Here is an 11,637-nt window from a genome sequence, read left to right as displayed (position 1 = left end):
ACTTGTCCCTGAGTATTGGATTCATGCACTTGAAGTTGAAACCAATGTTGGTTGGGTTCTTTACTTACAAAATTGCTACATTCTTTCAAGCTATAGGAGAAGCCATCTCCATTTGTACTAAGAAAAACCGATGTCTCAAAGCACCACCTTCAGTTTATATTAACAAGTTAGATTGCTGTGTGTTAAGGCCAGAGTGATTAGGTCAAAGTCAGTGTTGTAAGAAAATGTAACTAATAAACTCATATTCATAGCTGCAAACCACCAATAGCTAACTTAGAACATAGAAAGCAAAAATGCAGAAAAGAAAAGTACTTAGACAAAAGTGAAGCAAAGCATAGAGAGTTTAACTGTAACTCTGAAACTTTCAGACCAAACCAGGTCCAATGTTGGTCTGCGCGTAATCTTCGTGAAGTCTTCCTTCGTAAACATAATCGAGCTTCTCACAAGTCTTCTTAATCTCTTCAACATCTTTCTTGGAGCAAGTATCATCGGCAACAACAACGGTCGTTTCGTTTTCTCCAGGTTTGTAGTTGGTGACTGCACGACGGCTCGAAACAACAATCTTTATGACCTTGTCTTCTCCAAAAGTAGTGCAAGAAATGACTTTAGCTTCCATTTTTTTTATTCTTTGGGTCTTTGTTTTACTCTGCTTCTGTATAGAACAAAGAGAAGAAGAGTGATGGATCATTTATATAGAGAAGAATCATGTAAATGTTTATGCTGTAATGTAATCATGAAACATACATGCATGTAACTGAAAATGGACCACCAGATTTCAATTTTTGGATGAACAATAAAGTTGAATCCAAGAAACTTCCTTCATTTTTGCATGACTGTCAGTAGTGTCCCCAGTACTCCCCACTAGATAATAATATCACAAGAAATTAAATAACCCTAAATATATACGAATTAATCAAGAACTAGGCATACAATGTTAAGGTATCGTGTCCTATAAGTTATATAGTTGTAGTTTTTTTTTTCTTTTTGAAAAAAAATTATATAGTTGTAGTTGATCTATGTTTTGTTTGTCTGGGATGATAACTCAGATTGAGAGATGCAATTTTGGTTAGAATGATGCTAACTTATTTATTTTCATAAACTCCATTTAGATGGTAATTGATTTTTTTAAAATTCTGGCTTGTTATTGCTTTCTTATTATTATCCTGTTTATTATGAGATGTTTGTCAGCGACTCAGCAGCAGCATATGCATCACACATTCACACTTACTAATTTCATCTTTGTTTTGAAGATAATGGATGGATGAATGAAGTAACATATCAAAGAGCTCTTTATTTTTCCCAAAAAAGAATAGCATTACATATATATCTATATTTTTTTGAAATAGACCAAAATGCTCTTTAAAACCACAAACACTGCCTGTGAGACCATGAATCACACAATAGACACTGCTTGTTATTGTCTACATTGGTGCCTCTCTCAAAACTGAACTGGGAATTTCTCTCATTAGAGCCTTGAAGCTCGCATGATCTTAAAAGTTAAGCCGCTAAGGTAAATTTAGGAGCAGAGATCTAAGAACCTGGGCTGCTTTTTGAGCTGAAACTCCTTCGGCTCATATCCCACCACAGAGAAGTGGTGCTAACACAGTGTATACTCACAATCTAGCAAGCCTCTAAGTATCTCTTCACAATTTGGACGTTCTTGAGGCTCTGCCCAACAGTCTGCAGAGAAAATACAGTAACGTTTACTCAGACTGTAACAGTGGAATATAATGAGAGAAAAAAACGAAAAAGAACAATCAGAAGTTCAAGAAACTATGGTGTTTAACAACATCGAACCTGCAATTAGTTTGCTGAGTGGACCATCAGGAATCTCAAGACGTGACCGTTCATGCGCAACAGCAAATATAACCTAAGAAGCAAACTTTCAACAATCAATCTAATTCACATGAAATTATTGAACCCTGAAACAAGTGGTCCAGATGTTCAGAGAATGAACATCGCTAGAAGAATCATGGCATAGCATATTGTACCTTCTCAGGTGGAACACCTTCCCATGGTTTACGTAAAGTAGAAAGCTCCCACATTATGACACCAAGACTAAAGATATCACATTTCTCCGTAAAAGGTTCCTGGCGAATGAGTTCTGGAGCCATCCACTCTGGTGTACCAGCAGATGAAGTGTCCTTCATGTTTTCATCAGTCATTATTCTCGAGAGCCCAAAATCACAGATCTTGACTGTCCAATGTTTGTCCACGAGACAGTTGGCACTTTTTAGATCACGGTGGACTACTTTCATCCGGTGAATGCACATCAAGCCCCTTAAGCATCCAAATCAAAAATACAAACCAGCATATGAATTACGCATATGTAGTTTGAAATATACTATCTATGGAAATATGTATAAGATGCTCTTGTTTCTTATGTAGAGTGAAACAAATCAAGTTTGTTCACTCCATTAAGATATACTACTAATAACTAAAAATAAAGATGACATAATAAGCCCCAAGCAGTTAATAACTAATCCTCAGATTCACAAGGCAGAGCAAATAAATTGGTAACATTATAAGCAAGCTAATGTACCTGCAGATGTCTCTTAGCATCCTGAGCCTTCTGTGCCAGCTAAGTTTCTTCTTTTGACCACTCATGTGGATCAAATAATACAAAGATCCCAGCTCCATGTATTCCGTAATCATGGATAAGCGCGGAGGTTTTGTGCACGCACCCAGAAATAGAACAACTGCAAAAACATGGATCACAACTTGTCTGATAAAGGTGAACAAAGAAAATAATCTTCGACATGTCTCCACATATTATTTAATAAACATGAAACGAGAGATTGTGAGGAAAACAAAAATCACCATTTGGGTGGCGAACTCGGCTGAAGAGAGAACCACAGATGCCCGAGCAAACATGCAAAATAGTTAGTAGATGTATACAGGGATTGATACAACAATAACCAAGCAATTGATAACAAGGTACCTGAGAATCGATATCTCATTGCAGAAATCTTCCATGTTTTCGGCAGTAAGATCTTGCTCCAGAAACAATTTGATAGCAACATCTGTCCCGTTCCACACTCCACGAAAAACTTCACCAAAAAATCCTAGATGCAAAACATAAAACAATGATTCTTTATACTACAATGCTCAAGTAATTGAAAATGAACTAAAAACTGCATTGTCCATATCAAAGATAAATTTAGAGCAGCTTACCAATCCCCACCCGAGTTCCAACAGTCAGCTCTGAGAAGTCAATGTCCCATTCTTGATAGGGTAACAAAGGCTGATTCTGCAATGTGGAAGACTCAACCACTTTATTCCACGTATCCTTCACGGCAAAATCTGAAGGCCCTCTTCGTCCGAATCCTTGACTCCTGTAAGCATGAGGGGATGATGGCAACGACATTGTCTTCTTCGAATTTAACACATCATCAAGATGGAGGCCAGACACCTGGAAAATGACAACCAAAGAAAGCACAAGAGTTTATAGAGGTACGAGCCACTAGATTCAACTTCTTAGTGCAATGACTTTCTCGAGAAAACTCAGAACGTATATACTGGTTAAACTATGGGAAGAGAACTGACACAATACAATAGTCACTCAAAGATCCCCAACTTACATTTTTATTGATACCTGAGCTGTTTCCATCCTCTCGGCCATGCAAGAGACGGTTTTGCTTTGATTTCTCATACATTTCTCGTACAGCGCTTCAAAAATTTGTAACAACAGAATCAATACACAAGAAAATGATAAAACCGCAGCTCACTCTTTCATGAGTTCTTTCTCATGATTCTCAGTACCAAATCAAAAAGCTTTTGTGGCAGTGAGAGTGAAAATATAGTTTCAACATCACATTGGTACATCACTATCCTACAGACACCTAAGCATCTACGAGTTTGAAGATAACAGTTTTGCATTTTAGATGGCTCATGCCGTAATTCCATGTGATATAATGACAGCTGTTAAGATGATCGAAGAGTTCCAAAATTACCTCATAACTTAGATTGACAGAACAAGTTCGAATAAAGAGACTTTAATATGCAAGCTGATAATTACACAAATGCTTGTAAAGGATGAAGGAAGAAACAGTGCACACGGTTGAGAATACCAACCTTGCAATGTCATCCCCAATCTCTGGTGTCATCCTGAAACTTCGTCGTCTAGTTTTACGAATTTCTAATGTGGATGAACTGTTAGAAAGATAAACATATTTAAAATTTGTTTGCACAGCCAATCAAATATACATATTGCTCTGGGCATCTCGTAATAGTAAGATCAGAATTCTGACAAACAATGCAAGAATAGTAAAGTATATTATCACTAAAATGGAGTGAAATTTACAAAGACAAAAATTAATACTCGAGTTAACATATAAGAGCAAATATGCAAAATCTAGCAAATATTAATCCTTCAGATCTATTTGAACAATATCTGAACTATCCCTGAAGCAATATATGACGGTGTGGTTGAAGACCTTAAGCTTTTCATGGGTGGTTCCTTGGAAAGGCAACACTCTCTCTTAGGTACTAAATACATCTAAGTTATTACTTTCCTTTATCTATCATTATTTATGAGAATAAGTTTAATGGGTTTTGTTGGCTCTGAAAGAAATCCCAAATCTCTGAACATAAATTTCTAGAAAAGATAGAATGTAGCCTTTCCAAGGAACCAATGAAAAGCTTAGGGTCTGCAACCACAGTCTCATACGTTGATTTTAACATATGTGAGCAAATTTGCAAAATCTAGCAAAGACTTGAATAAGGAACTAACTAATATTGGAAGTCCTGTCAAACATGCTGACTAGATGTATGGAAAAGGCTGACAGATTTTGGTATGCACTATCGTAAAAATGAGCTACCTTGAAGGAGATGCATCACCAGAGTAATCCCTAAACGAGTGCCTACCAGTACTCAACATAGATCGTCCACGTGATCGCATGGATGGGTGTTCTGGGCTGCAAATGTAACAGATTGCCGACTTTTATCAGTTAAGCATAAAGAAAGGCACACTTCAAATAACTCATACATCGCCAAGCAAATTTTCTGAGATGCATCTTATCAGGAGATTTAAATATAAAAGCAGCAAGAAGGAGAGAAACGGTAACTTTTAACTCATTACTATATCAATGTAATGATCTGCGTATTTTATTTTCTGTTAACTATAATCTAAGCTAGAAAGAGCAGGGAAAAACCTCGAGCTAGCTGTTCTCTGTTCAGCAATCACTTTTCTGCGGCTACGTCTCCAGAACACAGTGGCAATATTTGGTTCACTATGTGAGGTGTTACTGAAGGAAAAAAACACATTTCTATCATTAATCTACCATTAAAGATACAACTTGTCAGAATGTATGTCACAGGTACCTCAATTTTCTTTCAATAGCTGTAGCAGGTCTAAGCATCAAATTATGCAATGATGCATTTGGATATCCTTTTTCATCTTTTTCTGTACTGTAACATAGGAAACGGTTCATCACTCCCGGGGAAGCATATAACAAGAGATGTGTCCAGAATGATCTGCCTATAAAATGGTTTAGCAAGAAAATCACGCAACGGAAAGCTGACCTCTCAGGATCTCTTCTCTCGTATAAAGGACTATTTGGCTCCAAAGGCGAGTCACAAGAGTCGTTTTCGGCAGAATCACTCTCTCCCGAAGGTGTGATGTGTGACATGAAAATTGCCTTGGCTGATCGAGGCACCAGCTGACCAGGAAAACGGATTAGATCAACTAGTAGTTCAACGGAGTTCAGCACGACTATAACAGACATGTGTTTGTTAGAGTCCATGCAATCCACAGTCCCATCATTAGGCAGACCCTGCTCATATGAATCAAACGAGAAGGTTGATTTGTTAGAGACAAATAGCACATAATTAGAGGAAACAAGAAAACTGAAACAGCAAGAAGTTGAGGCTCACCACCACCAGCCGACTCTCAAGTCCAACAGTATCAGCCAAAACTTTGAACAAAATTGCCCGAGCTCGACAGCACCCACGCTTAATTTGGCCAAGCAACTGAGCACCATGGTTTTCAAACAAGAAGGCATTTTCCTCCAGAGCAAGCTTTGAAGGGCTTTCCAGTGTAGGACGCTTGTAAAAGTCAGACACCTGTTTAAGGAGAATGAATAAACGCCTGAGAACATGCAATGCAAACCTATAACAAAGAGAGAAAAGTCATTTAAGAGGATTCCTACCGTTCCAGCTATTTTCTTGATCATCGAAGCAGGATTTGAGCCGCTAACAAGTGTAGTGATCAACTGTTTTAGCATGGCAAGCTTCTTATCCTTCTGAAAATCAACAAGAATGACTTCGATTCTGACACCTTCCTCTCCCAAAGCATGAAGCTCATTCGGAGTGGGTAGTCTATTATATAGTTCCTTTACTCTCTTGTCCTGCAGCAAAAAAAAATAAAAATCACATTAGAAGCAGCATCTTCCTAAATAAGAAAAACAAGAAGCTCACCGGAACAACAGAGTAGAAACCATTAGGAATGGGTTCACAAAGCATCCCAGTATCCCAAAGAAGCTGTGATGCCCTTTGACCTGGAGAGACATCCTGCTCAACACTCCTAGGAGACTCCCTAATCAAACCTTCACCTTGAGATTCAACAGAAAGTAACTTCACCCTTTCCGCAAGTTCTGAAGATAACGATTCATCTCGTCTCTCTTCCATCTTTCAGATAAGTCGTATCACTATTTTAACCATCTCTTTTACCCCATAAGAGGCTGTCTAAATCGACAACAACGCTCTGACTTGTGTAGAATCTGACCCATCTGCTCTTGTTTCTGCACTAGATAAGAACAATACATGTAACCTTGTAAGACAGATAAAATCAGCAGACAGCAAAATAACATGGGCTATAAAACAAAGGGTTTGTTTGCCCACCGGATTGGTATTAAAATGAGCAAACCAAGAAGACTATATTGTAAAGCAAGCAACTTTATAACATCAATTCGTTATTACTCCACCATTGGCCCCACAATAATCAATATCATTAAAAAAGATTCGAGAATCAAAACATAAGTAGCAAAAACAACAAACACAACGTTGAAGAATCAAATCATCATCACACATTGATGAGTCATGGAGATGCTAAATCATCTTAATGCAGATCCGTATGAGTAACGGATTCAACAAAATCGAACATAAACCTAACTGAAATTGAAAGACGATCAAAAATGCAATGGGATCGAGGAGAGAAATTGTAGAGAAACAAAACCAAAGAGAATGAGGAAGGATTAGAGGAGAATCGATTATACCGAGGATAGCAATGAGGATACAGAGCATATCGGAGCGAGGGCTCGTCTGCTAGATGAATGAAGGAGAGGCGAGAGAGAGAGAGAGGTCAGGTCACGTGGGGAGGAGGGAGATAGTGAAGAAAGATGGAGGGGGAGGTCACGTGAGTTTTGGGAGAAACGGATCGAAGATGGGACCCACTTTTAAAGAAATCCAGCTGGCGATGGGCTGTTGGGCCGCTACACTGTCTATCAGATTTCATACGATTCCAAGTCAATGCCTGTCCCTATTGGACCCTACCATTGTTTTTATTTTTATTCCTCTCGACTTCAACTTTCATTTATCAACTTTTAATGGATCTTAAAAAGTTTTAATCACAGAGACGATGATGCACGATCAAGTATCCGTCTAGGAACATTCACTAGGTACCTACATTACCTAATCGTTCATCATTGTTTTTAAACCACCACGAGAACACATTATTCTACTGAAACTTCTTTTAAACCACGAAGTTACAAAAGATCCGACCTAAAAGTGGAGACTTATACAAGACATCAATTCTGAACCAGGGACATGGACCATCACATGATTTGAGTGAAATCCAAGAATCGACTATCTTCGCACTGAGGTGCTTGTTACCCGATGTCTTATTCACTGGATTCAAAGACAGGACTGAAAAGTGCAGGACGGAACCCTACTTTATTTACTCGTACGTTAATATACATACGGTACGGATGCATTACTCTGTCTATTTTGGTGAAAATGAAAAATCCCTTATATATTAATTGAGGAACATTTGAAAAAATGTAACCTCAATTTTGTATTAATTAAAAGAGGCCCCAATGCATAGGTGACACTCAATTAGATAGTCAATTACATTCAATTGAAAAATAAGTAGGTCCACATTCGATTTTTATATGTTGTTAGATATATAAGTTGGTCAAACTATATGATATAATGATATGATATGATATTTTCTTTCCTTAAATAAAACTTACGGAATTACCATAAATGACTAATATATATATGACAATTAATGAGTTTAATAATAAAGATTTGATAACAATGTATATCTCCTCCATCATTTTTTGTTTAATTTTATATTATTAAAATAAATTAAACAATCAAATTAGCTATAAAAATAAAATTTAGATTTTTTCGTATATGTTATATTTTGAATTTTTAAAAACGACAATAAATGACTAAAACTATTAAAATTATTATGTTAAAAATTAATGATCAATGGTTTAACATTTTTATTATAAGAAGATACACATGATTTTAAAACCATATGAGTAAAAATATCATTTAATAATAAAATAAATATATATATATATATTAAACACTATATACCATAAGATTACATAAATATTTTAATATTAAAATTTTTTAAAACTTTCAATGAATTTTCAAGAACATTTATAAATTATAAACTTATTAAAGATTTCAGATTGAAAATTTTGTTATCGATGATTTAAATATTTTGTTATAAAACGATATGAACGATCATAGAACCGTATGATTATAAATTCTTATTTAATAATTAACTATACAAAATATACTATTCCTAGAAAAATAGGTTGGTCCATCTTAACTTATATTACACTTTTTATTAAACTAACTATCGAATTGATAAATAACGTACCAAAAAATGTTTTGCACTTTCCTTAAATAAAAGCTACAAAATTACCTAATATGATTAACGTATATGTGAAAATTAATTATAATGAATAATAAATATTTGATAGCAATTTTTGTATCTTAGTTCTTTTTTTAATTTTATATTATTAAAATATATTTAAAAATCACATTAAATATATAATAAAAACATTTATAATTTTTCTTATATGTTATATTTTGAATTTTTCAAAACGTCTATAAATTATTAGAAATTTGAAGATCCCCACTCTGAAAATTTTGTGATCAATAGATTATTTTTTTGTCATAATAAGTTACAAATTATCATAAAATTGTATTAATATGAACTTTTATTTAATATTATAAGAAGCTACACATTATTTTAAAACCATATGAGTAAAAAATATCATTTAATAATAAAACATATATATTTATATATATATATATTATACTATATACCATAAGATTACATAAATATTTTAATATTAAAACTTTCAATGAATTTTCAAAAACATTTATAAATTATAAACTTATTAAAGATTTCACATTGAAAATTTTGTTATCGATGATTTAAATATTCAGTTATAAAATGATATGAATGATCATAGAACTGTATGATTATAAATTCTCATTTAATAAATGACTATATAAAATATACTATTCTTGGAAAAATAGATTGGTCCATCTTGACTTACATTATATTTTTTATTAAACTAACTATCGAACTGATAAATAATCTACCAAAATTTTTTTTGCACTTTCCTTAATTAGAAGCTACGAAATTACCTAATATGATTAACGTATATATGAAAATTAATTATTATGAATAATAAATATTTGATAACAATTTTGGTATCTTAGTTCTTTTTTTAATTTTATATTATTGAAAGATATTAAAAAATCACATTAAATATATAATAAAAACATTTATATTTTTTCTTATATGTTATATTTGAATTTTTGAAAACGTCTATATACTATTAGAAATTTGAATATTCCCACTCTGAAAATTTTGTGATCAATAGATTATTTTTTTGTTATAATAAGTTACAAATGATCATAAAATATAACGCATATGAATTTTTATTTAATAAATATTCAAACTAAATAATATATATATATATAACCTTATGATTTAAAGCAATAAGATTGGCTGATCAATTTAATCGTCCAGTTGAAATCTTTCAAAAGTATGTGAAAGACTAAAGTCAAAGTAAATATGGATTTAGAATAGTAGTTATATTTTACTAACCAAATACCGAAAAAAACCGAACTGAACTGAAATCAACCCGATATTCGGATTGAACACCCGTAATCCAAATGAAGCCAAACTATTGTTTCATTCTCCAAAATATAATAAAAATAATAACTTAATCCCGCGCAAGGCGCGGGTCTTATCCTAGTTATTGTAGTTACGGAATGATTCATGAATATCATCAGGAACAAAATATTAAATGTTGAGAAGAAGTGGATTTAGTCTTTCAGAAAAATGCATAACATTCCTTTTTTTGTCAGCTCATAACATTCTAAACATAAGTTTGAGATGCCTAAGATAAATGTAGAAAATATGATAGGTACTATATGTACTATGTACTAGTGTATAACCACAGTGAGAAACTGTCGGCAAAGGACATTAATACATGACGCACGTGAGAAATTAAAGGATGACTGCCTTAAACCTTTGTAAACATTTTTTATCAAAAAAAATAACTCTATTTATTATCATCACTTCACAACTCCTCAAGAAGCCACCCAAAAGTATATAAATAATATATAATCGTTTCATATAGCCCTCCAATCTTTTTTCTCTTGTCCAATTTCCCCTCTCTAATTAAATTTTCAAAATCAAGTTTAAATATCTAAAATGCGTTTGAGGAACAGTGATTGTCTACTCACAAAAACCGATTGCTTTGATTCGAAAGCCTATTGAGTTAAACAAAATCGAATTAGTGAAATTGTAAATTAGGGCTCTCGTATTTCTCTTCTTCGCAACACAAAAAGACACGAAGAAGGCAAAGAAAGAGAAACAAAACAAAAAACGCTGATGACATGTTTACCACATTAACTATCTTTAGACTTTTACCATAAATGTGGAAGACTTTTACAACAATATATCATTTTTGAAAAAAACTTCAAAAGTTTTGAAATTTTACAAGCATTTTCTGAATACTTATTAAATCTCTGTTTAGTTTTGAAAACACTTTATTTTAAAAAAAAAGAAATAAAAAGCTGCTGTATTCCTATTAAAGAAATAAAAAACTGTTGTATTCCTATTTTTATAATATAAACATGTTGCTAGTAACCTCATCATCAGTTAATGGAACTAGGTAGGTTTTTTTTTGTGCAAAAAAAAAACAAATTATGGTCCGATTCGAGTTTGGTCCAAAAATCTGAGTTGAATTATTCCCTTTCTGGATTTCCACCTCTACTATATCAGGCTCATTTTTCCTTTTCTTTTGGTACAATATCTTCCTATGGCCTATTTATGTTGGTCACAGCATTCAAATACTAGCAGCAAATTAATGTGTGAAATTGATCAATGATATGTTTTTGTCCTTAATTAGTTCATAATGATCAGAACAACAAACATTTCTCAAAATAGAATCGACTCAAGGCTGGGCCTAAACAAAAAGGAAAGAAAGCCCATTCTCTACAACGAAAAAGAAACATAGTCCTAGGCTCCTAGCAAGTAACCAACGGCCACGATTACTCCAACACAAGACCCGATCTGATTGGCTAGCGCGACAGATCGCCGCAACCTCATTGGTCCACGTAATCGTCGATGACATAAGTCTACGTTTCGTGGTC

General features: G+C 33.8%; 2 protein-coding genes across 3 annotated transcripts; both read right to left on the bottom strand.

Annotated features, from left to right (window-relative positions):
- Positions 1-225: 225 nt before the first annotated feature.
- LOC103857352 (oxysterol-binding protein-related protein 1B) lies at positions 226-1,028 on the bottom strand. The gene is made up of 2 exons (XM_018658069.2): positions 745-1,028; positions 226-652 (listed from the first exon to the last, which is right to left on the bottom strand). The coding sequence occupies exons 1-2, from the start codon at positions 748-750 to the stop codon at positions 365-367; spliced, it is 294 nt and encodes a 97-aa protein (XP_018513585.1). The 5' UTR covers positions 751-1,028; the 3' UTR covers positions 226-364.
- Positions 1,029-1,271: 243 nt separating this feature from the next.
- LOC103857350 (serine/threonine-protein kinase EDR1) lies at positions 1,272-7,863 on the bottom strand. Of its 2 annotated transcripts, none has more exons than XM_009134515.3 (17): positions 7,215-7,863; positions 6,418-6,745; positions 6,150-6,347; positions 5,875-6,063; positions 5,524-5,774; positions 5,323-5,409; positions 5,154-5,246; positions 4,821-4,916; positions 4,075-4,152; positions 3,582-3,669; positions 3,175-3,412; positions 2,942-3,065; positions 2,821-2,840; positions 2,543-2,699; positions 1,992-2,280; positions 1,798-1,870; positions 1,272-1,680 (listed from the first exon to the last, which is right to left on the bottom strand). In XM_009134515.3, exons 2-17 carry the CDS (start codon positions 6,625-6,627, stop codon positions 1,598-1,600), a joined length of 2,274 nt encoding a protein of 757 aa, XP_009132763.2. In that variant the 5' UTR covers positions 6,628-6,745; positions 7,215-7,863; the 3' UTR covers positions 1,272-1,597. The 2 variants fall into 2 exon arrangements, with proteins under 2 accessions (XP_009132763.2, XP_009132762.2); XM_009134514.3 differs by having other exon boundaries at positions 6,418-6,740; positions 7,215-7,861.
- Positions 7,864-11,637: the final 3,774 nt, after the last annotated feature.

Source organism: Brassica rapa, chromosome A03 (genome assembly GCF_000309985.2).
Source record: "Brassica rapa cultivar Chiifu-401-42 chromosome A03, CAAS_Brap_v3.01, whole genome shotgun sequence".
Lineage (NCBI taxonomy): Eukaryota > Viridiplantae > Streptophyta > Magnoliopsida > Brassicales > Brassicaceae > Brassica > Brassica rapa.
This window is presented reverse-complemented; position numbering and strand designations above follow the sequence as displayed.

Coding starts and splice junctions, on each gene's coding strand:
- LOC103857350 (XM_009134515.3), bottom strand. CDS start 6,627: ATGGAAGAGAGACGAGATGAATCGTTATCTTCAGAACTTGCGGAAAGG. Junction 4,153..4,820: donor GGTGATGCATCTCCTTCAAG/GTAGCTCATTTT, acceptor TCTTTCTAACAG/TTCATCCACATTAGAAATTC. Junction 1,871..1,991: donor AAGGTGTTCCACCTGAGAAG/GTACAATATGCT, acceptor TTTGCTTCTTAG/GTTATATTTGCTGTTGCGCA.